At 34.9% G+C, this 26635-nt stretch overlaps 4 protein-coding genes and 1 non-coding gene across 7 annotated transcripts; 2 read left to right on the top strand and 3 right to left on the bottom strand.

Annotated features, from left to right (window-relative positions):
* Positions 1-1166: 1166 nt before the first annotated feature.
* Positions 1167-2271, top strand: LOC127252542 (PLASMODESMATA CALLOSE-BINDING PROTEIN 1). The gene is made up of 4 exons (XM_051276761.1): positions 1167-1315; positions 1399-1779; positions 1873-1993; positions 2079-2271. Exons 1-4 carry the CDS (start codon positions 1258-1260, stop codon positions 2269-2271), a joined length of 753 nt encoding a protein of 250 aa, XP_051132718.1. The 5' UTR covers positions 1167-1257.
* Positions 2135-5883, bottom strand: LOC127252527 (nuclear envelope-associated protein 2-like). Its single transcript, XM_051276737.1, has 8 exons — positions 5654-5883; positions 5522-5570; positions 4965-5196; positions 4646-4753; positions 3362-3823; positions 3173-3274; positions 2907-3076; positions 2135-2273 (listed from the first exon to the last, which is right to left on the bottom strand). The coding sequence occupies exons 3-8, from the start codon at positions 5154-5156 to the stop codon at positions 2243-2245; spliced, it is 1065 nt and encodes a 354-aa protein (XP_051132694.1). The 5' UTR covers positions 5157-5196; positions 5522-5570; positions 5654-5883; the 3' UTR covers positions 2135-2242.
* Positions 5884-8564: 2681 nt separating this feature from the next.
* Positions 8565-12669, top strand: LOC127252506 (uncharacterized). Of its 2 annotated transcripts, XR_007839090.1 has the most exons (4): positions 8565-9039; positions 9886-11353; positions 11464-11743; positions 11862-12669. XR_007839090.1 is itself a non-coding variant. In XM_051276698.1 (3 exons), exons 1-3 carry the CDS (start codon positions 8769-8771, stop codon positions 11651-11653), a joined length of 1929 nt encoding a protein of 642 aa, XP_051132655.1. In that variant the 5' UTR covers positions 8565-8768; the 3' UTR covers positions 11654-12669. The 2 variants fall into 2 exon arrangements, 1 of the variants encoding a protein (XP_051132655.1); XM_051276698.1 differs by having other exon boundaries at positions 11464-12669.
* Positions 12670-13068: 399 nt separating this feature from the next.
* Positions 13069-17211, bottom strand: LOC127252469 (uncharacterized). 2 transcript variants are annotated; one of them, XM_051276656.1, is made up of 3 exons: positions 17006-17211; positions 15307-15672; positions 13069-15224 (listed from the first exon to the last, which is right to left on the bottom strand). In XM_051276656.1, the coding sequence occupies exons 2-3, from the start codon at positions 15651-15653 to the stop codon at positions 13232-13234; spliced, it is 2340 nt and encodes a 779-aa protein (XP_051132613.1). In that variant the 5' UTR covers positions 15654-15672; positions 17006-17211; the 3' UTR covers positions 13069-13231. The 2 variants fall into 2 exon arrangements, with proteins under 2 accessions (XP_051132613.1, XP_051132623.1); XM_051276666.1 differs by lacking the exon at positions 17006-17211 and having other exon boundaries at positions 15311-15450.
* Positions 17212-22650: 5439 nt separating this feature from the next.
* TRNAS-GCU (transfer RNA serine (anticodon GCU)) lies at positions 22651-22732 on the bottom strand. Its single transcript has one exon. It is a non-coding gene; the product is annotated as a tRNA-Ser (tRNA).
* Positions 22733-26635: the final 3903 nt, after the last annotated feature.

Raw genomic sequence — 26635 nt, 5'->3', positions numbered from 1 at the left:
TGCTACAAATATCTAATCTAATCTAATTTACATATAGCACGTGTCTTTCCCAAACTCGTGTGCCTCATTTCATATGTCATAATTTTTAAAAAATATATCAGAAATTTTATTTGTAAAATAATACTCGTATAACGGTAACTGAAGCTGATAGGGATTGTTTCTTTGTCTGCCTCGCCTTTGGGGTTGGCTTTTGTCAATACCAAATTTTTAAAGGCAATATTGAATTAGCCTAACAAACTACCAACAAAATATGAATACAAACCTTGACATCCATAGGTTACTTCACGACCATGAGACCTAGTAATGAGTTCCAACTGATCTAATTTTTTTCAAACCCACCAATAAGGTTTTGATGTGTGCTCGTAATTCTTAATTTTGCTGTTCGACTGAGATAACCTCAAATTCAAACTTATGACATAATTTTAGGGTGTGTTTTGGAGGATTTTTTTTTCCAAAAAAATCTACTATTCATCAAATTTTTTTATTTTCAGAAAAACATCAAAATTTATTTTTTATTTTTTTATATTATACTAAAAAATAATTTTATATTAAAAACATACTTATCAATCATATATAACTATTTTAATTTAAAATTTTAGCCGTCAGCACATTGGCAGCAAATAAGAAAGAAAGAATGAATAGTTAAGCCTCAGTCACCACTTTGCACTAATTTTGGGTGTGTTTGTTTGGGGGTTTGAATTTTGAGTTGGGATTTGAATAGTAAAAATTTTGAATTTAAATAGTTATATGATGTGATATAAATAGGTGATGATGTGATGTTTTGAATGTAAAATTGATTTTTAGTATAATATAAAAAATAAAAAATAGATGTTTGATTTGATGTTTTTGGGGGAAAAATTTTGGATGAATAGTGGAATTTAATCCAAATCCATCAAACGAACACACCCTTTATGTACGCTTCATTATTAGCCAGCAATTACGTTTATTTCTAATCCCCAAAAGAAACCTCTTTTCTTTCTTTTATCTATCCTTCTTTCTTGATACCCATAATAGCCCATACGAAAGAAGACACTTGTTCCTGCACTGCAACACCAACACCCTCCCTTTTTTACTTTATCCCCCCCCCCCCCCCCCCCCCCCTTTTAATTTGTTTTTTTTTTCCTCTCTCTCTCTCGAAATGCTCTCCTTTACTCCATTATATGAGAGAGATCTAGCTTGATCAAGTGAAGTGAAATGAAGCAAATGGTGTCACTCCAATCAAGCTGAAGTGAAGAACCCCACAACAGATCTCTCCAAATGGATCCCAACTGTCTACTGTTGTTCCTCTTCTCCCTTCCCATTCTCTGCTCCTCTGGTAAATGCATCATTCTCTATACTCATTCAATTTGCCCATTTCTTCCATTCCTACAATACCAACAATTCTCTGTTTTCCCACAGGCCAAGTCACCGTCAACCCAAATCCGCCCACCACTCCGGTCACCGTCCCCGGCGGCGGCGGCGGCCAGCCGGTGAGCAATCCCGTCACTTCACCGACTCCTCCGGCGGCGGTGGCTCCTCCCGGCGCTAATTCCGGCGGCGGCGGTTCCCGGAAGTGGTGCGTGGCCAAGAATGGAGCCCCGCCGGCGAAAGTCCAGGCGGCGCTGGACTTCGCCTGCGGGAAGGCGGACTGCGCCGCCATCCAGAACGGCGGCAGCTGCTACAACCCCAACAGCCTGCAGAACCACGCCTCCTACGCCTTCAACGCCTACTTCCAGAAGAACCCTGTCCAGACCAGCTGCGACTTCGGCGGCGTCGCCGGAATCACCAACGCCAATCCCAGTGAGACCTTCCGCCGCCAATTCATCCAAATTTCAAAACCCCTCTTCTCCTGCAATTCGCACTAACTAAACTCTTGTTTCTTTATTTCAACAGGCACTGGTTCCTGCGTTTTCCCGACCTCCTCGTCGCCGGCGACTTCGACTCCGACGCCGACTACAACCCCAACCCCGACGACGGCGCCGCCGTCGACTGGATCAGCCATCACGCCCTCTGGGTAACGAAAATTCTCCACAAACACCATTGATAATAAAATAACCATCAATTTCTTCAAATTTCTAACCAGCATTGACTCAAATCAGCTCAGGGATGACGACGGGCAATTCTCCGGGTAGTGGCGGCGCCACCGGATTAGGAGGAGTATTCCCCTCCGGCGGGATCGGTGAAAGCCCTGCAAACACCACTACAGACACTTCCGCGGCGGCGGCAGTATCCGGCAGCCGCCTGCAGCCATTGATCTGCTGCATCATCGCGGCCGCCATTGTTGCTCTTTAGAGCTAGAGAAAGCTTTCAAAGTCAGCACTAATTAGTAATTACTAGCCGATTGCATTAATTAATATTACACTAGAGGCATTTTAACGTTGCAGCAATATTTTTACACATTAATTAGGTAAATTCAATTACTATCTACGACCATAATAGAGCAGTAAAAGGAGTTGTTGTTTGTGTGTGTTTGTCTGAATTCTTTTTGGCATATTCTGGCCTGAAAAAGGAATATTCCCACTACCAAATATGCTTTTCTTCTTTCACTTTTTAAAGTTCATGTTTAGTGGTGGGGACATAGGCTGTCTAAAACCCGAAATTTCCTGCGAGATTCACTCTCCCAAAATCGACACAATCATCTGATGTATTCAAAAATACAAAAAAGAAAAAGGGCATGACAAGATTGGATCAAATTTGAAAACCCAAATCAAGAAAGCAATGACAAACATAAAAATGCTCAAGCTTTAACTGGATATATGATTTTCATTCTTATAATTGAAGGGGACAAAAATGAAAAAGACCCCAACAATAACAGCTAAACTTATATGTACATAAGACAACATATAGAGTCATATATTGTCCGCTAATCTTCTCAATCTCACATACAAATGGTAATAAACTTCATGTACAAAAATTGATGTTATTACCTCTTTGAGAACATTACCATGATCAACATTGATAGCGAAGCTGCAATCCGGAACCCCGGTGTGTCCCAGAAATTTTTCTTCTCGCTGCTCGGAGACTCTGACATATTTGGTTGTTGGGCTGCCAGCTGATCTCTCAGCTCCTTCAGAGCTTTGTCCCTTCGCTCTCCCATCTGAGACAGATGACAAGAGTGGCCTTAGAGCCATAATTATTTATAAACCATGAAGTTGTGTAGTTTACGATTTTTGAATGAGGGATGGAGTGTTACTCTTTGGAGCTTGCGAGTTTGGGACCGTGCTTCGTGGAGGCAAAACTCCAACTTCAAAACTTTCTTTTTCATGTCTTGATCAATCCTTCGATGCTTGTCCAACTGTCGAAAATGTATATTGATTATAGAGCATGCAATAGACAAAATGAATTACCAGCCACGGGATAAAGCAAGAAAAATGAAGCAAACCTGAGATTCCAACTCTTCAGCTTTAACCTTCCAATGTGCTGACATAACTCGGATGTCATCTCTCAGCTTAGTAATTTCTTCGTCTTTTACCACCAAGAGCTTATTAATCTTATCAAAGTTTTTTGGGGAGACCTCATCTAGGATTCTTCGAAGTTCACAATCATTATCTGCTCCTGCTTTGGTTAATGCTTGCACGATCTCATGTTCAATTCTCGTGACTTCGTCTTTGAGTTGCATTTGAGAAGATTCTCTGGCTTGGAGATCCTTCTGCAGTAGATCTAGCTGTTGTCCAAGCTTATTAACACGATCCTCGTGTTCTTTTAGAGTGTAATTCTTCTCGTGTAACTCTTTCACCAGAGCTGAACACTGTGATTGCGCTGATTGCGCAGATCGTGCACTCCCATCTGCAGTTGCTCTAGTTGCTAAAAGCTGCTGTCTTAGATCCTCCAATTCCTTGGCATACTGCAGCAAATGACCAAGGAGAATATATATGTAACTAGGAAAGTTTACAGAAAAAATATATATACACATTTATCCCCCATGCAAAGGGTACTGAATTTAATTTCAATGAAAGAGAAAAACATGATACATAAAGATGTAAGTTTTCATTAAAGACATTTACATGTCAAGATTTCTTCTACATACATCAATGCTCCCCGTCAAAAATGCCAAAATGGCATATGCTTACATTTTTAAATAGGACAAGAGTATGAAATAACACAGAGAAGTAACTCAATAAAAGCCATTCATGCAAAGAAGAAAATTATTCAAATTATTAAATGTTACAGATTCCTTTCACTTGTGTTTTCAATACCCTTTTTTGCACTATGCTATATATATATATATATAAATCCTGTCCAAAAACACCATTTCCATCACACAAACACTATAGAAAACACATAACATTTGATCAGTTGCTTACAATAAAAAAACATTTGATCAGTATTTTTCACTCAAAAAAATCAATTCAAAGCAATCTAAAACTCAACAACATTCCAAAACACAAGTGTGCAAGAGGGCAAAGTAGTGGAACCATTCAAACAGCAACACCCTTGCGGCCATATAAAATTATAGAATTAAGCACTAAATTTGAGTATCAATCCAAATTCCTAAATAGAACAAATCACAAACGCCGAAAAAAGCAGGCCAAGTCAATTTGTGCAAAAATATAAAAATAAAAATTCAAGCACTAAACATCGAAAAGCAAGATTCCACTTCCATACTTTACAAAGTGTTGAACCAATTTTATTTATTTATTTTTAAGAAATATATGAACCTGTGTACCATTTCAGAAGCGGATGTTGAAGCCTGCAGCTGCAAATTTTTCTCCTCTAAGCTCTTTTCCAGCATACGTATCTCCTCCTCCATCTCCTTGGCTTTGATTTCTGCTTCCTATACAGAATTCAAACTCCATTAAGAAAGCTAAAGAAAAAGCTGCCAGGTAATTTTCAAGCTTCAAAGATCCCTCAAAATGAAGTCAGTGGGCCACAATCTTTATTTGTGCAGAACAGAACAAAAAGACCACAATCATTTCAAATTCAATCGAATTCAGGAACATTTTTGAAACTAAATGCAATCAAACAAGTTAGAATCTGTTGCATGCCTGTCTAATTAGGGCTTCTTTGGCAAACGACTGCTGTTGAGAAGCCAGGCGGCTGCGCACCTCCTTGAGCTCCGCCGCCAACGACACCACGTTCCGCCGGAAACTTTGTTTTTTCTCGCTCAGGTCTTTCAGCAACGGATCCACCTCCCGAACTGCCGCCGCCGCCGCCGACTCTCTCTCCGACGCTGACATCGCCGCTTGAATGATTCAAGGAGTTACACTGAATCGAGACCTAAACAAATTAAATACGAATATAATATGTTTTGTGTTCCCTCTCATACGATTGAAAGCTATACCCTAGCCCCACCCCCACCCCCACCCCGCCCCCTCGACCCCCATCGCATACGGAACACAAAATCTGCATGTGAACACGTTGCGTGCAGCATTTAACAATTGGGAGATGCCGAATATAAAATCAACAATCAATTATTGCAGATCATAACTCGATAGTTGACTAATCTGAATTATATGTATATACTCATAGTTCAATTATTCAAAACAAAAGGTACCAATCTATCCATCTATATTCTATCTATCTATGTCGAAAATTGACGAACCTCGGAGAGTGCTTTGCTTCAAACATCCATGGCGCAGAAAACACTACAGCTGCATCATACCATTTCAGACGAGATCAACAACCAAACACACTACAAATCAGCTAGATTTCGAGATTGAGTAAATTACGGAACCTGAACTTGGCAAGTGTCAGCAACCTATAATAAATCAGCAGAGGTGAACTCGACAGAGACGGGACAGGAACTCAACAGCCGTCGATTCGCTTCGCCGTAGTGCGATGGACGGCTGGAAATTGGTTAAGGAGAAATCCAAGGGTGGAGATTCGTCCGTGGTGGTTCGGGCGATAAGCACGAGAATCATGCGTGGCTGACGAAGATTGGGAGAGTAGAGGAGGAGTTGGTTCGGAGTATCCGAGCCTGGGAGTAGTGTGATTAGGACAGAATTCGAACCTGGCTCGGATGATCTCAGCGCGGTAAAACTTTATGTAGGCTGGGCCAGAACTATAATAAGATGGGCTATATTTTTGTTTAGATTTTTTCTGCACTCAGCTCATTTTGGGCCCACATACGAATGGTCCAATATTTTCAGATATATACACGCTTTGTTTTTTTTTTTTAATAATGCCACTATTTTTGACAATATATACCTCCGTTAACAGTTCATTTATTCGAATATTAATTACATAAATATTTTTATTAATGTCTTATTATACTAATAATATATTACATTTGTAAAAAATATATATATATATATACAAATATAATAATATTTTTAAGGTAAAAAAAATTATCAAAAAATACAAATAGATAAATTAGCGGTTGACGGAGATAATATTATTTTTTATGCGAAATTTAAGATATAATAATAAGTTGTATTAAATAAAATAAATTAAGAATGTAAGAATTATTTTTTATTTGAGTAATGTAATATAATAAAATTTAGTTAATTGGATGAAGTATTAATTTTTTATTATTTTAAGAATTTTCAAAATTAAAGGAAGCCATAATTTTTTATTTTTTTTTTATGATTTCTTTATTAAAAAAAATCTATAATCTATATTTCACTATTATATATTGAATTAATTTATGTATATATTGGGTTTGTTTCTTTTCACATAATTTATTTTATACACTTATTATTTTTATATTATTTACATAATTTTTAAAATACAAAACTAACACATCCATTGTATTTTTTATACTAATACCTAAAGATATAAACTAACAAACTCTATTGATTAATTTAACTGCCAAACTATTTTAATTTCTTTGAATTTTAAGTGTATTTGATTTGTATTTTGTAAATTTGTAAATAAAATAATAGTTTAATGTATTAGAAAAACTAAACATATTTGTACTGAAAGATAATAAACTGTATATTAAAAATTTTAAAAGATGAAAAAAGGGAAAAAAAAAAAAAAAACCATTAAAATTATTAAAATTAAACAATGGTTTTTGGAGGTATAACAACTATTTATTTTTTATATTAAAATTATTTATTTTTAAAATTAAATATAAATAAAATTATATCAATATTTATATGATTGTGTAAAAAATAAGATTTTATAAAATAAAAAATATAAAAACAAAAAAATAGAAATAATTATAATAAATATATAGAGGAAAGAGGTGATTGGGGGTGGCCTAATAATGCTTGTTCACTTTATATTACAGTATTATAGTAAGGTACTAAAGAATCTGATATCAATTACGTGCCAATGCCAAGAACAAGCATTCTTAGTACCTTATCTAGATATATACTTAAATAATTTTGAATTCTAATTTAACTGTCACATACACTATTATGAAATCAATACATGGTGTGTTTGTGCGGGCTTAATTTTTAATTGAAATTTAAATAATAAAAAAATTAAATTAAAATAATAGTACAAATTAATATGATTTTTAAATATAAAGTTAATTTTTAATATAATATAATTGTTACGCACAAAAAATAATAATAATAATAATAAAAATAAGGATAGCAGGATCTTAAAGAAGTTAGACACGAAGTCCGGTGGAAAGGAAAAAAAATTTGTCGTTCAGGTCGGTTGGTTAAGTCGGTTGGTCATCGGTCGGTTGGTCTGGTCGGTTGGTCCTCGGTCGGATCGGCAGGTCGGAAGGTCTGCGGTCGGATAGGCAGGTCGGTTGGTCCTCGGTCGGTTGGTCTGATTGGTTGGTCCGCAGTCGGATAAGCAGGTCGGTTGGTCCTCGGTCGAATAGGCAGGTCGGTTGGTCCTCAGTCGGATAGGTAGGTTGGAAGATCCGCGGTCGGTTGGTTAGCGATCGGATAGGCAGGTCGGAAGGTCCGGGGTCAGTTGGGCAAGTCGGTTGATTAGCAGGTTGGATAGTCCATGGGTCGGAAAGTCTGGAGGTCGAATGGTCTGCAGATCGGAAGGTTTGCTGCTGGAACAACAAGTCGCTGACCATTGAATCGTCTGGAGATATCAGATGTTGGTCGCTTGATGGACGACCAATAAGTCGTTTGGTCTAGCGACCAGCGACCAGTTAGTCTCTGGAATGGTTGGTCGGGCCAGTTGAGTTATGGAATTGTTAGAAGCGTTTGGCTAAAACACGCGTCGATAAAGGAAGACCTTGTGGACGGTTTCCGTAACCGCATGTTTCAAAACGGTTCTTTGTGGGCGGTTGGCGGCGATTGCTAGCTACGGTTCTGAAACGTTTTCTTGAAGGAATATTTAAGGATGCGGAGTTTTTATCTTCAATCATCTTCAATCGACATCAAATTCAAGAGAATTGCTTTTGGGATCACTACTTTATTTTTTATATACCGTACAATGTTTAGAAATTTCTAATATCAGACACTAAATATATCAAATTCGAAAATAATTTCTTATTTTTAAATTTTATTTTTTATTTTTGAAAAAATAAAAAATACATCAACAATAACAGTAAATTTGAAAGTTCAAATAAGAAATAGCATTAATCAATAAAGAAGGCGAGTGACAGTGACTCTGTCATTTATGAGTCGTCGTCCCCACCCACTGACGTCTGCACTTCCTCTGCAGCAGCAGTTACATCCGCCGTTGATTCGCACTGGAAAATCGAATTCCGAAGCTAAACCACGACTCCAAGTCCAACAAAGCCAACTAAAGTCCTGCCCCACTCCACACTCATTCCCAATTCTACTCCACTCTCTCCACTTCTTTTTTAACTGCAACTTTATTTTCATCTCATTGAATCAATGCGCAACTGCTCCACCAAGCTGCTTCCCAAACGAAAACCCTCGGAATCGGATCGATTTAATTTGTGATCTAGTTGGACGTGATTGATGGGTGGCGGAGGAGTGCAGCAGCAGCGGGATGCGGCGGAGGAGCAGTATGTGAAGGCTAAGACCTCCGTCTGGTGGGATATCGAGAACTGTCACGTGCCGAAAACGTGCGATCCACATGCTATTGCGCAGAATATAAGCTCCGCTTTGGTGAAGATGAACTACTGTGGCCCTGTATCGATATCCGCGTATGGGGACACCACTAGGATCTCTTCCGGAGTTCAGCAGGCGCTTAACAGCACTGGCATCGCGCTCAACCACGTTCCGGCTGGTATATTTCTAGCCTTTTGTTGCTGGATTTGTGTACAATAGATTTTTATTTCTAATTTTTTTTGGTTCGTGTTGATGCTTGCCGATTGGTTGTGATTTATGTTTCTGTGTGTATACAATTTACTGTCTCTCTCTCTCGTGTTTTGGTGGTGCTGAAACTATGGCGAGTGCTGTTGCTGAATACCCTTAACTAGTTTTTCAATCTGATGTGTTTACCTTTTCATTATATGCCGTGAAATACATATTTTATGAAGGGGATGGAGACCTTGGTATGGAAATTAGTATTTTTTGTAAACCTTATTTGGATAAGGTACTAAGAATGCTTGTTCTTGGCATTGGCACGTAATTGATGAATTAAGTACTAGCTTTGACTAAAACGAGGTCTTCTGAGGAGGTTTTAACCAAATTCCAAGTTGCTTGACTTTTGGATTACATCCATTTTTCTCCCTTCTTTAACGTAGACTTCAGGGTGTCTGTACCCCTTGATTGATATCAAGATAAATCTTGGAAATTTTGATATTGATCATTTCAAAGCTTTCGTCGTTTCAGCACTAATTTGTTGTGGGGCCTAAATTCTATTTAGTCTAATACAGGCTTTTCTAATTTAGATAGAATATTGCCCAAGTATTTGGTTATACTTCCACGAGTTAATTTGCAGTTGTAACTATGTGATCTTGCTTGTAATGGCTTTTTAAGAATGCTTGTAGTCATGTTTTTAAAAATTGCAACTCATTGTAGATAAATGCCTTAATTGTTGTAAGTATTTACTTCAAGTGATCCTTATCAATTGGTTTATATGGTGATGTATAATTAAATTGCTTAATAATTGAATTTTATATATGTTTAGGCGTGAAGGATGCTAGTGATAAGAAGATTCTGGTGGATATGTTGTTTTGGGCTGTGGACAATCCTGCACCCGGTACCTATTTGTTAATATCTGGAGATCGAGATTTCTCAAATGCTCTTCACCAGTTGCGTATGCGCCGATATAATATTCTTCTAGCTCAGCCACAGAAAGCTTCTGCACCGCTTCTTGCAGCTGCAAAGAGTGTATGGCTCTGGACTAGTCTTGTTGCAGGGGGACCGCCACTTGCAAATGTTGAGCCTTCCCAATTTGTTAGAAATGGAACCGGATATATATCAAGCTCTGAATCTTTGAACACTGAAACTGTTCAGGCAACCCAACCTATGAGTTCTTTTCACGAAAGCGCCTATATGGGAAATCCAAAAGTTACAAATTTGGGAAGAGGAACTGACCCAAAATATAAAGGGAAACAAATTCGCAGAAACTTCACTCAGCCTAATATGCCAAGAGCTTCAAATACTATGGTTGGAGTCGAAGAAGACTACAATAATAACAGCCTCCAACAACTGGTGTATGGGCACCCTATGCCATTCAGCGATGGTACTTACTATCCCAATATTGCAACTAATGGTCCTGGATCAGCTTATGTTCATGGTATTCCTGATTCTTCATGGACTAACAACAGTAACTCTCATGGGTCTCACCAAAATCAGTATTCTCAGCCAGCAAAGGGAAATTGTTTCCCAGTTGAACCTGCATCGTTGCCAGTTGGCTCAACACTAGCTAATCAGCAGTGGCATCCTCCGATTACAATGCCAAGATCTGATTCACCAAACTTGAACTCTGGTAATTCAACATATATACCTGATATTGGCGGCTTAAGCATGTCCGAGTACCCCATGTACAACCACAACTCTCCTGGACCCCAACCACGAAATGGTGGAGGGAAAAGACATACTTCTAGTAATTCTCCGAATCGCACTGGCTTTAACAGTCCCCAAAAAGTATATAATCCGCAGAAGAAATCTTTCTATCAGGATGCATCAGCTAACCAATTATCCCTTGGTAATCAAGGGACTCCACCTCCGCCTTCTGCAGTGGAAACTGACGCCATCTCTGATTACAATGTTTGGGGGACGTCTGAGTGCCCCATGCCTTCTGAAAATACGCAAGGTCTTATTGGGGTGATTCTTCTTGCTCTAAACACCCTAAAAAACGAGAAAATTGTGCCAACAGAAGAAAACATTACTAACTGTGTTAGATATGGAGATCTCGGACATCGGAATACTGATGTTAAGAAAGCTTTAACATATGCCGTAGAACAGCAGTTGGTGATAAAGCAGCAGTTAGGTACCCTGCAGTTGTATGTTGGGAAAAATGAGAAACTTTGGCAATGTGTAAATCCTATAGGCGGTAATATCAATCACTTCTCAAAAGTGACATGGGATGAAATTCAAAAATTTCTTTCATCCTCTGCTGGGCGAACTGCCATACTCGAGACTCAATGCAGGTATGTACCTGCTCTAATTTTCTTAATTATATCTTTTCTAGTTCTTCCTTTTACTTATTAATTTCAAAGTTAAATATCATTATTCTCAATCTTGTCAATTTGGTGCCTAGGTATGAGGCAGCTACAATTATGAAAAAGATGTGCTTGAAAGAGATTCCGTTAGGGGAGATACTCCAAATTTTGCACATGGTAGTTAACATGAAAAAGTGGATTATCTGTAATTATCAGTCAGGATGGAAGCCAATTAAGATTACAGTAGCAGAGATCAACCCTGAATCAGGGTTGATAGCTGCTACGTAGTCTCATACATAAGGTTGAAATGGGAGGGAAGACAGGCCAAGATTATTTACAAGCTTGCAAGTGATGTTGGTTGATTTGCCTTAAGAATCGGTAATACCCGGCCTGCTGTTCCCTTCCTACACTTGGCTGCTAATAAGCAGCCTGGGATAGTGAAAAATTGTAGTTATTATCTCTTTCTAAGATGACTTTAAATTGTTGTCTGCTAAAGGTTCACTTATGCCGGAACCATCAAGACTGTGGTAAAGCTTGCTGTGAATCATAAGATCTGCCTGGAATATCCTGGAATACTGATCTCAAGTTAACCTACATGCATATGAAGCTTAAGGATGCTATTCTCGAACCTGGCGATAAAATTTACCCACTGTTACTAGTATAAGATTCTGGTCTTGTGCCATCTCTTGAATAGTCAGGAATGTTACTTGTCTGGAAGCTGCCCTCCTATTGTGAATGAATCGAGTTGTTGATTTTCCGCTCAAATTAAGGATTTCGGTGACTTGGCAGAAAGGGAGAACTATGATACCTAGATTTGAGACAAAAGAAATAGTTCTACAATAACACTTGGGAGGAGCTTTTTTGGATATTCGTTATATTAGAGCTGCTTTTGGCCTCAACAGGGTTTTCTTATCCAGCGCGGATTCGGTTCTTCAGAATGAAATACAAAGGGGTTTCAAGATTATATAGCACTGTGCATTAGACTGTCATGATTGTTGGCTATACAATCCTGGATCCAAAGAAAACAATGGATGTAGAAAACGTCAAGATCTACATATGTAATGTTCCTACCTCTGTCAACTATGTAAATAAGTATCGCCGTCATCTCTGCAATGCCCATGGCTTGGCCTAGCAGAGCCCCGAGTTGTGAATTCGCATGTTGCTCTCTAGTTTCAATGGTAACAACTAACATTTTACATGATATCTCTAGTTTCTCATGTTGTGGTTCTCGGAAATCGAATTTGAAGTGAGTTTTTGAATTGTTGGGGTATGAAACATTGAAATGGTTTGCTGAGTTTGTTGAATAGAGTTTCTTTGGGCAATTTCAATGCAGCTGGAAATTTATATCGTTTAGATCCGGCACTAAATTAGAACAAATATTGATTTATTGATTTTAACAAAAATAAGCTTTTGAATGAAGTAAAACTTATCAACACTATTGCTACAGATCACCTAAACCATAGATGCCTAAACTAAACAACCAAAGTTTAGAAAGCAAGGATGTGTATGTTTGAGCAATTGAATTTTAAATATATTATTCAATTTAAATTTTTTTTTTTATATTAATTAATATATTATATTAAAAATTAATTTTATATTAGGTATACAACTAAAAATTCAAATAAACACAATGTAAATGAACATCGCCATAAAAAGAAAAGGAATAAAACATATATAAATATAATGCATAAATAAAACCCCTTTCTTGTGTGAATAAAATTCTTTCTTCACTTGTTATTTAAGGTTAGACCATCGGCATTTGTTGTTAGTCATCTATGTTCAATACCCAAAAATAAACATATAATAAATTTGACCTAAAAGAAAAAGAAAAAATCGAAAAATAAAAGAACCCTAAAACACCTTAGCCTAGCAATCCACCAGAAACTCTTTACAATTCGACTTGTTGTGCCCTGTTCCCTTGCATCTACTGCACAGTATTCGTCGTTTCCGACCGTCTTGCGGCCCGGCTTTCTTCGTCGTTGGCCGGCCGCGCGGCCGACGAGTCGGCGGAGGAGTCACAGTCACCGCCAACTCCGAACCGCTCTTCTCCCCCGCCGCCGCAACACCCATGTTCGACGTAGGAAGAATTGACTGCGAGTACGTAGTTTTGTAGCTTTCGACCGTGAAGTATTTCGAACAATAATCGTACATGCTGCGGTCGAGACAACTAATGACAGCAATCGCATGGCGACACGGCAGCCCGGTGAGCTGCCATCCCTTGCAAGTACAGTCCCAATTATCGACATCGGTCATATCAGCAGTCTCGCCGATAACTTCAAATTTTTTACCTGCCGAGATCAACACTTGAAGGGTCCTCGCTTTAGCGCTCTCCTTCTCGAGCTTTTCTTCCATCACTGGAGTCAGCTGGCTCAGCCAGTCAACAGATTCTGCACGCCGCGAGCAGAGTAGCTCCGTAATTTTACCTCGGATTGCGTCGACCATCTGGGTTATCGGCAGCTCGTGCGCCTCGCGTACCCATCTGTAAAATGGCTCCCCAAAATTCGACGCCAAATGGTTATATCTTGCGCCCCGAAAAAACGCGTTCGCCCAATGCACAGGTTCGCTTTGCATAATCCAATCGTGCGCGTGCGCCGATATATTTTTTATGCTCTCCATACACCTGTGAAAGCCTTCGGGTGTAGGGGCGAGAGCCGCAGTCCAAAGATCGTCGACCAAAATTCGCCTCACTTCTGGCGAGAAATTACCCTTCAAATCCTGAAGAAGTTGCTCGGAGAGATTCGCCAAGCAGAAGCCGTGATAAACATCCTCGTCTGGAAAAACTTCAGAAATCGATTCCCTCAGCCCCTTTGCTCTATCGGCGACAAAAGTCAATCCTCGACAATTCGACAGCGCCATTTTCAGCTCTAGCAAAAACCAGCGCCAATTTTCCTCCGATTCCACGTCTACAACTGCAAAAGCCACGGGAAAAAATCCGTCGTTCCCATCAGCAGCAGTGGCAGCCAACAGCGAGCCTTGATATTTTGCCTTTAAAAAAAGGCTATCAAGGAAAAGCAGGGGACGGCAGCCATGCTCGAAGCCGTACAGAGAAGCATGGAAAGAGACAAACAGGCGCTGAAAGCTCGAGTCTTCTTTAGTGGTGAAACTGGCTCGGCTTCCGGGATTTGTATCCATTATCTTGTTACAGAAAAACGGTAACTGACTATACGCCTCCCTGTACGAACCTTGAAGCTGCTCTCTGGCAATCTCTTTGCCTCGCCAAGCCTGAAAGTAGTTTAGCTGAATTCCGTATTCCCGTTTGATGTCATCAACAATGTCCTTCGGCTTATAGTTTGGGTAAATGGCAAGTTTTTCCTTTACGACACTAGCAATCCAGCTTCTTGTTGCCTTACAACCATTTGTTCCCACAGAACCTTCACATGTATGCGTCGGATTCATTTTCTTAATGCAGAAAAGTGCCGTGGTCGACAACCTTGATGCATGAATTCTCCACGGACATCCCTCTGCTTTGCATTTTACAGTAACGCGGTCGCTGTCGTTCTTTTTGTACTTAAACGCAAACTGATGAGCGATAGCATATTTGCGCAAAGCCTCACGAAATTCATGTACGCTGTTGAACCTCTGGCCGACGCTGGTAATACTGTTCTGCCACTGCTGCGCAGCTTTAGTGTGTTTTTCGTCGTAGGAGCTGACAAAAGAAACCGGAATAGGCATTTCATTAGGTATAGACATCTCAGCCGGTACATCAGTTCCCACTTTGTCATGGTTGGTATCACTGACCAAATCGAATGATGCATCTATAAGAAGACCAGGTTCGCTTATGTCGACCACAATATTGTTCATGATATTCGCAGAAGCATCAACAGGAGCCTCAGCTTCAGAAAATGTTGTCCGACTCGACCTGCAAGAGACAATATTCCCAATACACAGTTCATGCAACGCGTACGAAAATACCAATGTATTCGATTAAAAAAAAAAACTACCTACTGCCGGGCATGTAGGACGCATCAATGGCAATGATTTCTTCAGTTGTAGCATATATCATTGCTGTGTCACAGTCGTGATGGAATTTGATCATCCGCTTGAGGTCTTTGTCATTTGAAATGCTGATCAGGTTCTTCCTGTTTCCAGGGAGGAAATACTTCATCGACATGGTTGCAAGGTTGTAATTAAACATCTCTGCTACCTCCGACTTGAAATCTTTGAACTTCATTTTATCGTCAACTTCCATGGCATGTGCATCACCACCTTCATAAGATAGTTCGCCTGCTGCATTGGTCTCGAATTTACCTCCTGACTGACAAATCACTATAACTTTCTTCTCGGCCATAGCTATTTAGCTGGAATAACTGGATGGTGACAAGATTGTTAGTAATGGTAGCTCAATTAACAACGATAGGACAAAACTTCAATGATAAGGTCTGGAACAGCTTCAAAATATAGTTTAATAGCACTGTTTGCTTTTAATTTTCACAATTACCAATAAGAATACACGATTTTCTTTCACAAACCACTATTACACAAACTCAAATTACTAATACAAACCCAAACCAAACAAAACAGCATTTATTGGGATTGTGAGTAGAGGTTTTAATTGGGAACAATAGAAACTCAAAACAAACACAAGTTTGTCTATTCAAAACATCGTATCCTAAATGTATTTTCTATGCAATCCAACCAAACACAAGTTTTTCTTTATTATTATTACTATTTTGTTTCCATTACTATGCACTCCCCACAATAACTTATAAAAATATATTATTTTCTTCACAAAACATCACATTCAACCACTATTTATAAACAAACACACACAAACCAAACACCCCCTATACCCAACACTTAATTTCCATTTCATTTATTACACAAAAAATCTATCCATTACAACTAACATCTGAATCACTCGAAAACATCCAAACACACCCTAAGAATTCCTTAAAAAAATTAATCACCTAAAACAAACATATCCAAGGGCTAATGCAGTTGTAAAAGCTTACGAAAGAAACAAGAAGTCAAGCATACATAATTTTAGGATGAATATAAAAAGTTTCTTGCATAATTCACATTTTAATCAAAGGGTGCATAAATCCCTATATTTGTTAACAAAATTAAGCCGAAACAGGGTTCTATGTAATCGTTTTTCCTAACAAGAGAGTGAATTATAATTTAAGTATACATCACTTCACCCAAAATTTAAGAATAAGGTTGGAAAGTAGCAACCTAACATGTGTGGGAAAAACAAGCTTATGACACAAAATTGGCATAAACATCAGTCACAAAAACATGATTCAAACGAGAGAGACAGAAAAGGGAATATGAAAGATTAAGAGCATAATCGGTGAAGGGTACAAGTCGAAATTCTAAATGCGCAATGGTAGTTCTGCCTAATTCCAACTAGTAAAAACCTTACAATCATCCAAGAAACAACCACAAACAGAAAAATTCGACAGAAACAATGCAACCCCCAAACATCAGTGGAAAAAAAAAATCAAAATAAAAACTCCATGCCGCTAATCAACTTGCAACTATTCGAAGCCAGTGTCCTATCATTCTTACACAGAAATGAAATTAGCGATTTGCATTACCGAGAGGCATTAACAAACAAACAAAATTAAATAGAAACATCAAGCGGTGAACTAAAAAATACACGACGTTCGATTAAAACTGGAAAAAAAAAAAAATCACCTGAAACCAAAATTGGGCCACCAGCTCGAAATTTTCGCCTTCCGATAGAAAGACACGAGCAGTTGTATCGTCAAAACCTGTTAATTCGTTGCAGAATCGATGAAAGGGGAGAAGGAGATGGCGGAGGGTATTTTCAATTAGGGCAAGGGGAAGCTTTTATTTGATTTATTTAAATAAGTAATTAAACATTCCTTTTATTTGATGTTTATTGACTTAATCGGATTATGTGTTTAAAAATAAAAATTGCATACCGAGTAAGATTTTTAGTACTATTTATTATAATTTTTATATAGAAATAATAATGATGTTCTCCCCCCCTTTTTTTTTCATGTAAATCTATAGTTAAAGGCAATAATTTTGGATTAGCTTATTTATTTATTTTTTGTTTTGGGTTGATCCGGCCCAATTTTAAATTTGTTCTAAATAATTGGCCCAATTTAATTTTGAATTAGCTTATTTATTTAATTTTTGTTTTGAGTTGATCCGGCCCAATTTTAAATTTGTTCTAAATAATTGAAGAATCTAGATTCAAGAACAGCACTGCTTGAAATCCTGTGGGTTGGGCTAATTTTTTTTTTTTAATTATTATTATTATTATTATTTTTTAATTTAAAAAATTTGGGACTTTTGAATTAACTTTATTCTTTATTAAAAATTTTATAATATTTTAAACAACATACAGATACTGGAGTTACTAAAATTATAAAATTTATCTTTGCAATAGAACACTTCCATGTATGGACATTTCATCTTATGAAAGTAGGTTTGTTTAGTTTTAATTTGAAATTAAGATGATAATTTAAGTTTTAATTTAAATAATATTTTAATCTAATATATTATAAAAGAGGAATAATGGTTTTTTTATTTTTTATTTTTTATTAAATACTGTGTGGTATGAATAATAGAAGTTTTGATTTAAAATGAAAAATAAACATATATATAATAGGTTTTAAATATTATTGTTAAAAGTAATACTGCAATTATATTATTTATGTATTTTATATAGGATTTTTTCATCCAACAATTATTTTTACATCCCATAAAAAATATAATATACATAGATACATCCATATAAGATAAATAATATATATTATGTTCTTTCAAAAAAAATTTCAACATAAAATATTACTAATAATAAACAAATTTAGAAAAATAAAAATGTGGACAAATTAATATGGGCTGTAATAATTAAAAATTATGTGGATAAATTAATATTTCGATTTAATACGTGGCCCGAACAGATATATTTATTTCGGGCTCAAAATATATTTTTTCCATTTTTCATATGACGCTAACCGTGAAAATACGAGAATTAAAGAAAGACATTGTTATTATTATTGTTATTATTATTAGTAGTATATTTTAGAATTTCTTGAAATAGACTAGGTTGTTATTTGATTGGTAGTAAGTTTGAATCCGAAATTTTGATTTTTTATTTTTTAAAGCAAATAAAAGATTCATATTTGTTGGTCTCTCAAAACATACTGAAACTGTGACACAACCTAATTTCTACTGTCTTTCTCTTTGGGACGTGAGAGACACAATTAAATTGTTGTTTTAAGGGATGAAAAATAAAATATTCGGAACTACAAGAACAATAAATTTGTGTAAAATTTGGATAGGATCTTAGGCATAAATAATGAATTACTAAAAACTTAAATTCAAACAAGTTGAAAAAAAAAAAGGAAAAAAATGACTGAGTGTTGAATAAAATTGCAAAATTTCTTAGTAAGTTTAACATTCTACATTGAATTAAATCAATTCATTTTTAAACATTGGGTTTTTGATAAAATCTTGTGTAAGTAGTCTAAAAATTAAAATAGCTGATTAAGCAGGGTCTTGGTGCACGTACGACGTGGTTCATAATTGTCCCTTTTAAAATAAATGATAATTGATTTTGGATTAGAAGGAATTAGGAATTATTCCAATCCCCTTTTAGATGATTGGGCAGTCAATTTTGAAATATGCTTAATTAATCATAACAATCCATTATTTAAGATAACACAGTGCCTTAATAGAATATTTAATTAGAGAATCTAATAATAATAATAATAATAATATTATTATTATTATTATTTAAGATAACACAGTGCCTTACTAGAATATTTAATTTTTTCTATTATTTAGTTATTATAATCTTAATTTATAGTTATTTTTATTAATACACTTTGAAATTATATACTAATTATACTTTACCTAAATTTTCATGTATTAATATATATAATATGGTTGACAACTCTTGTCCAAACATTTAATTCAATAACAATAAAAAATAAATAAAATCATGGACTAGAACAAATTTTATTTTCAAAAATTAAAGAAACCATCCCTAAAATTATTTCTCGGAATAAAGTGCTTAAAATTTATAGTGAAAATGGAATTCAATATTTACAACAGTTTTTGCAAATAGATTAGACAATTAAAAAAAGTAGAAAATTCTTTCTATCATTAACTTTTATTTTTCCATCATTCATAAGACAGTGTTCAGCATTAATTTTGTAGGCCATTTTTGTTGATCAGCAAATACTCCAATATATATATATATATATATATGTATGTATATATCTGTATACACACAAATTTACTCAATAAGCAATATATTTGTCAAATTATTGAAATACAATGAAGAAATACAGTGTTTGTTTGTTGCTTCTTTGCTGTCTTCTAGGGGTTGCAAACTCCCTTCACCAAGATCATCAAAAACAGGTCACTTACTCCCTTAAAGTTAAAAATTATTTATATCGATTTTTCACCGTTTAATTTTTTTTTTTTTCGATACGCACAGGGTTTGTTTTGGTGCGTAGCACAACGGGCCGCTTCGACTAATAAACTGCAAGCTTTTCTAGACTTTGCTTGCGGTAAAATTGATTGCGCGCCCATTCAGGCCGGCGGCGCATGCTTCACTCCCGATACCGTATTTAGCCACGCGAACTATGCTCTCAATTTATACTACAAAAAGTTTGCTGAGTGCGATAAGACCGTCGGCATTCGAACCCCAAACGATCCATGTATTCTCTCTTTATATATATATATATATATATATATGCGCGCGCAAACGAACGATTTAATTTGTACAACTGACAATATATATTTTGTGTTGATGCAGCATATGGTGATTGCAACTATCCATGAAGGGAAGGGAAGGTAGAGATTGGAGAAGGGTGAAATAAAATTTTTAGGAATAATTCATAGAATTTGCAAGAAAAAATGCCTTTGGGTAATGCTTTTGTAAGAATGCATTTTGTTAAAAGGCTTGATTCCTATTACATTACATTGTCATATTTCTTCAATGAGATCAACAACTCAGCAATCATCAAATTAAAATTACCCGTAATTAAACAGTGATTTATAAGATGGTCAGGGTGTTGATTAAAGTATAAATTAATTTATAAGCATACATTTTAAAAATCTTACCAATTGAATAATGTAAATTTGAATTTAAAATTAAAGGCAAATAAATCCATTGTTAATTGTCCATATCACAAGGTTCTATCTTAATTTCTAATGATAATGGATACTATCAATTAATATTATTATATGATATGTGATTCCCATTAGCACTTTAATTTGTTTTTTATTTTCATGTTTCTACATGTATATATTTATTTTGTTATTTTTATTATGAAATAATATTTAAATGTAATATTTTTGAATAAAAAATAAATATTAAATATAATATTATATATATTTTAAAAAATAATAGTAAAATAAAGTAAAAAATATGAGTAAATACACCTATTATATATATATATATATATTTCTTTAAATTAAGTTTAATTAGAATAGAATATTTTGCTCCGTATTTGTTAAAATTGACAAAAATAGATACCGTCTAAAAGCTTGATTTGAATTCGGCACTAAAAAACTATGTTTGAGTCTCTAAAAATATGATTGAAATTTTTTAAACCGTACCTGACCTGACCCAATTTATTAAAATTAATACTACGTTTGAGATTTAATATCTTTATATGTATATTAATTAATGAAATAATATTAAAAATTATGATATAGCTTAATAGTAAAATACTTGTCTTGTCTACATATGGTTGTGGGTTGATTCCCACCTACATCAACAGAGCCGGATCGAATTGTCACCCCTAATATTTGTGTTATTACACTCAATATATTCTTCTGAAGAATATGTTAATTTTACAATATTAATAACATAATTTTATTAGATGTGAGCTTTAAATCATTTTAATCTATACACTTACACTCATCAATCTAACAAATTTACAAAATGCTATTAATCAATTACAAATAACAAATGCATCTATAAACAATAAATATGATGTTCATAAAAGATGATATCATTTTTATAGGGTATTGTTATAATTATATGGTAAAAGATTATTATTATTATTATTATTATTTATTTTTAAAAAACAAGAACATCTTGAATAATAGTTATAAACAATATTTTTATATTATTATATTTATTACAAAACATCACCTCATTTCAAATCAATTTTAAATTACACTCAAATAAATATTTCTCAAAAATAAAAATTTATTTTTCATAAATTATAGCATTGAACCAAGACACAAACACAAAACAGCACATCCAAAGCAACCCTTAAAAGGTTTAAAGTACTCATCACTTCATATGGATTCTACCTAGCAAAATACATACACACACACATATATATATATATATATATATATATAAAACTAAAGAAAATCTTGTACAGGCTGTGCTATCTATTAATGTATATATAGTTGGAATATTTGAAGTATTTATTTAATTAAATAAATACATGAAGCTAATCCAAAACAGAAGAAATGCACAATACGATTAACTTAAACTACATTATTTATCATTTCTAAAAGCGTATAATTATTTATTACAAAGAAAGAATATAATTTAATATATAGAACAAATTGTAGCTTGTGTGTACATACATATACATACATACATTATTGGAGTATATATGTTATGTTGTTATGCAATATAATTTAATTATTTTATTATTGTTGTTCAGACACAATTATAAACTAATAAAAATTCTCTTTCCACTTTTCTTTTAATTTCATATTAGGGTTTATTTTAAGAATCCCAAAAGTTAGACACAGCTTGAAGGCAATGTTGGAAGCTTAAACTTAAAGTTCTTGGTCTTTACCTTTTCCATCTTTTTTTAATTATAAAAGGTAAAACTTTATATTCTACAGCTTCCTCTTCTTCTCTTCTGCTATAAAAATAATAATAATAATAATAAAGGGTTGGTCTGAAACATCTTCAATTGATCAGTCATTCGTTCTTTTGACCCCTTTTAGCTCCACTGAATTTTGGTTTGTGAGAATGATACTTATTTAATGTTATAAAAATTTTACTATTATATATTGTTTTCGTCTAAGACTCTAAAGATTTTATTTATTTTTTGCGTATTGATATTTGAATATTAATTATTATATCAAAATATAGTATAAATTAAAAAAAATTGCAAAAATACTTCCATTATAACTTTATACAATCATATTTTAAAAATGTCTGTTACCATTTACTAATATATACTCCTATAATTATATTTTTAAATTAAATTAAATCATATTACTATATGTTTTAATAACGAGACAATTTTTCTGCGTGTTTGTTACAATGGTACTATAGATGGTAACAAATTTTAAAAAAAAAATTCAAAAACTAACGTCGCCTGAGAGATTCGAACTCTCGCGGGGAAACCCCATGTACTTAGCAGGCACACGCCTTAACCACTCGGCCAAAGCGACATTTGATGTTATAGAAAAATACAAAATTTATTTAACCTAATATTTAATTTTTTAAATATTATTTTAAAACAAATTTCCCTAGTCTCACATGTTGCAATCACAGCCGTCGATCAGATCCAACGGCTGACTCGCCGCTATAAATAAGCGGGGCAGTGACCGCAGCACAAAAAAAATTACTCAACACAACACATACACATACGCATACATACACACTAAAATCCCCAATTCTCAGAGACAGACACAGTTTATTAAAATGGGAGAAAGCAACAGGCAGAGGCAAAAGAAGTCTTCTTCTTCCGCCGCCTTCTCCCTCTTCAGAGTCTTCAGCGGCGGCGGAGGCGGCGGCCGGAACTTATCGCGGGGGAGGCGCGTGGCGGAGGACAGCCGGGAACACGAGTACGTGAAGGCGTACAAAGTTTATCCGAGCGACGAGGACAGAGGGCGGTGGGTGGCGGAGCCCGGCATCGACAAGAAAGCGTCGGCGTACATTTCTCTGACCACCGACAGGTGGGAGAAGCTCGCCGTGTCGTCCAATTGATCGAGATCCTTTGATTAAGAATCTGTAACTGTATATGCTTTAATTTGACGACGACGACGACGACGACGATGGAGAAGACGAAGAAACTGTGTTTTTAATTTTAATTTTAATTTTCTTAATTTAACCGTACGTACATTCCTTAATTGTAATTTGTTCTGTTACTCTGCTGAAGTTTGTAGGTAGGTTTTGTTTTGTTTCGTGTTGCAATAACGCATGCATGGCTCAATAAACACGTCCAATAACATTTATGTTCATTTTAATTAGCTTGGGTTTAATTAATTAATTAATTAATTCTACGTATACATGGAATTCTTGTTATCAATTTATGATCTTTTTAAGTTTTGGGTTAAAGTTTTTTACCATGAAATAATCATGAGTACTAAATTACTATTCATTTTATATGATGAAAAATAAAATAAAATTTAAAACCCCAGATTCTAAAAGAACACTCACATTGATATTATCTTTAATTCGATCCGGTATGATTAATTTAATGTTTATTCATTCTTTTGCTATATTTGCCATCTTATTTTGTTCCCAAGTGGTTCTTACATTCCTGATTGAGAAAATTATCAATATTATTTTGTGATTTTTTCTTTATAATAAAAATTATATTTCTAAATATCTTTAAAACAGTGCATGTAAAGCAATTAATATAGATTTAGAGATTGTACGTACGGCATACAATATAATCATCAGTAGATCAAAGTACTGGATGCATCTACTTGTACTTAATTAGCACACATGTAATTTTATATATACGATAGTGGGGAGAGGATACACTTTGTCTGATATATTGGAGAGCGAATATAACGATCATTCGGTCACTTTCGAATCTGTCTACATTTCTTATAATAAAAATACCTTAATGCATGGAATTAAGCCTCTCCACTCACTGTAGAATCAGATATTTTTCTCGTTTCACCATCATAGCTCATAGCTAGCTAGCTAGCTATTTAATTTTTCTATTATATACAATAATATATATATATATATATATAGATTATTAATATGAGTGAGTGTCTATGTGCCAAATATTCTCACAGTAACTTCATCTTCACGGTACATATCTAATTAATATAATCCTGAATTTTGAACCATCATTTAGGCTGCAAAAAACACAAGATGCCAATGCATACTATACACTGTAGTATTACTTCATCTAGCAAAAAAATAAAAATAAAAATAAAAATATATGCATAGCAATTAAATAAAATCAATTAAACCTGTGAATGAAATTAAATGAATTGAGTGTAATGATTCCTTCTTCTTTTTTTAGCATTCCCTCTCTCTTTTGGGAAATTAAAAAACCACAGAATCCATATTTGATTGATTAATTAATTAATTAATTATAATATTTTTGTTGCTTTCCGTCGTCTGCACAGCTGTAGTCCTTGTTGAGCGATCAGGATGCCCGTTTCATCTTCATGCACTTTTATTAATATTGTTGTAAAATTTACAGCATAGATCATACAATCGTTTTTTTAATCCCAAAATAATATAAAAAAAAAATAAAAAAGAAGAAATAGAAATTATACTAATATCAAAGGGAGATTCCAAAATACAAGATGTAGCCAACGATTTTCCCAATTGTTTTCAATGTGAGATATTAGTACGAATAAATCATTAACACAACACTCATCAAATAAATAAGAACAAATAAATCTGATAGTAACCAAATAGATTTTAACATGTATGTATGTATCTAGCTGGCAACAATTCATCAAACAAAGTTAGATAACAATCCCCCAAATTTTCTTGTCTAGGTGTTACCCTAATTAATAATTTGATAGATCTGCTGGATAATTAATACTTTGGGACAAATAAACTAATTTGAACAATATAACCAAGGCTGTTCTTGAAGTTCGAGGAGCCTCGGGTGAAAAAATAAATTTATGTAAGTAATTAAAAAAGATTAATATTTATTTAAATTATTTAAATTTTTATTTAATATATTAATTTATTTTTTAATATTATATTTGTATTTTATAATATTTATATAATCTTTAAAATCACAACATAGACTGTGTGCTTTGGAGACACTCTCAAATTTAATTGGGGTAAAAGATCTTGTCCCTTGCTGTCATAAGGTTGCTGTATTAAGTCGACAAAACCCTCAAGATCTAAGCATAATTAGGGGCTCTTCTGGGATTTAACTTAGGCATTGATAGAGCATGTGTGGTTGTTGGAACAAGCAAAAAGTCGAAACCCTATTTTTGCTATTTTTGGCAATGTGTAGACATCAGTCAAGTTGTATGACATAGTTTTGATAAATACTTTACAGAAAAAAGCTGTAGCCGAGTTGTCACATTTGTGCAGGTCAAACATGCTGGGTAATTAATACTTTGGGACGAATCGATCTGTCCCATGTAGAAGACGTATAGGATTTGACACTTGCGTGCTGCACTCGTTCTGGAAGGCATTTAATACCTCGTTTTTGCTGTCCCAAAGACAACATACAGTCAAACTTGTCTTCTAGTGTGCAGGGTTTATTTTTGTGGGTTATGTATATGTTTTCACGGATGAGCGACAAGAACAAAGAGTGTTATTTTCTTCACCAGATAGAATGTTGAAAGAACTCATCCATGTAGGTTTGAAAACGAGAAAATGGATTTTTTGGAGCTAAAGCCGAAGGAGTCATTCATTCAATAAACAATTTTATTCTAAGTTTGGCCGCAGGTCTGCTGGTGTCGTCACGGCGCAGTAACAACCAGTCTATGAGAGTTTGTATAAATTAAATAGAGTTTGGGTAGAAGATAGGATGTGTAGTACGGTTTGGTATCTTATATGGTGTAAACCAAGTGTTTGGTTTAGTTAAGTCTCCTTGATTGAAATACCGCAGACGTAGGTGGAAAACAGAACTGGGTAAACAAATCTCGTGTGTGTTGTTCTTCTTTGCACTCACTCGCCTATCGATCTGTGCACGAACACACTGTTGTTACAACCACAAGAAAACCACGTGTTCAAAGCCATATTGATTACTGACGGTTTTATATTTTCACTGCGCATTAAATTTGGAGGCGTTCGACTTCTTTGGGACCGATCGCGATTTCCAACATCAGTGGTCTGAATAGATTCATCATGTATATTATGACATTAGGATTCAAAAATCACATCTTAGAACCAGGAATCTTTAATTTTACATCGATGATAATGATATATGTAAGGTAGTGATCAATCAACAACACAAAAAATGTAAAAAATAAAAATGGAACCCTTATTGATTTGAAGGGCATGTGGGCAGATTCCACAGATTTCTAATCGATCGTTCCCAAATGACTGAAATCAAGTTCAAGAATGCATATGTACATGGGAAAGACAGTCGATTTGATTTGGTCCGGTCTTAGTCCAAGAGGGAATCATGA

This window comes from Andrographis paniculata, unplaced genomic scaffold (genome assembly GCF_009805555.1).
Source record: "Andrographis paniculata isolate CXL003 unplaced genomic scaffold, ASM980555v1 Contig12END, whole genome shotgun sequence".
In the NCBI taxonomy this organism is placed as follows: domain Eukaryota; kingdom Viridiplantae; phylum Streptophyta; class Magnoliopsida; order Lamiales; family Acanthaceae; genus Andrographis; species Andrographis paniculata.
The sequence above is the reverse complement of the archived record's forward strand: the minus strand, read 5'-3'. Positions and strand labels throughout refer to the sequence as shown.

Coding starts and splice junctions, on each gene's coding strand:
- LOC127252542 (XM_051276761.1), top strand. CDS start 1,258: ATGGATCCCAACTGTCTACTGTTGTTCCTCTTCTCCCTTCCCATTCTC. Junction 1,316..1,398: donor TCCCATTCTCTGCTCCTCTG/GTAAATGCATCA, acceptor GTTTTCCCACAG/GCCAAGTCACCGTCAACCCA. Junction 1,994..2,078: donor TCAGCCATCACGCCCTCTGG/GTAACGAAAATT, acceptor GACTCAAATCAG/CTCAGGGATGACGACGGGCA.
- LOC127252527 (XM_051276737.1), bottom strand. CDS start 5,156: ATGTCAGCGTCGGAGAGAGAGTCGGCGGCGGCGGCGGCAGTTCGGGAG. Junction 3,275..3,361: donor CTGAAGAGTTGGAATCTCAG/GTTTGCTTCATT, acceptor CATTTTCGACAG/TTGGACAAGCATCGAAGGAT. Junction 3,077..3,172: donor AAACTCGCAAGCTCCAAAGA/GTAACACTCCAT, acceptor CATCTGTCTCAG/ATGGGAGAGCGAAGGGACAA.
- LOC127252506 (XM_051276698.1), top strand. CDS start 8,769: ATGGGTGGCGGAGGAGTGCAGCAGCAGCGGGATGCGGCGGAGGAGCAG. Junction 9,040..9,885: donor GCTCAACCACGTTCCGGCTG/GTATATTTCTAG, acceptor ATATATGTTTAG/GCGTGAAGGATGCTAGTGAT. Junction 11,354..11,463: donor ATACTCGAGACTCAATGCAG/GTATGTACCTGC, acceptor TTTGGTGCCTAG/GTATGAGGCAGCTACAATTA.
- LOC127252469 (XM_051276656.1), bottom strand. CDS start 15,653: ATGGCCGAGAAGAAAGTTATAGTGATTTGTCAGTCAGGAGGTAAATTC. Junction 15,225..15,306: donor TCCTACATGCCCGGCAGTAG/GTAGTTTTTTTT, acceptor TGTCTCTTGCAG/GTCGAGTCGGACAACATTTT.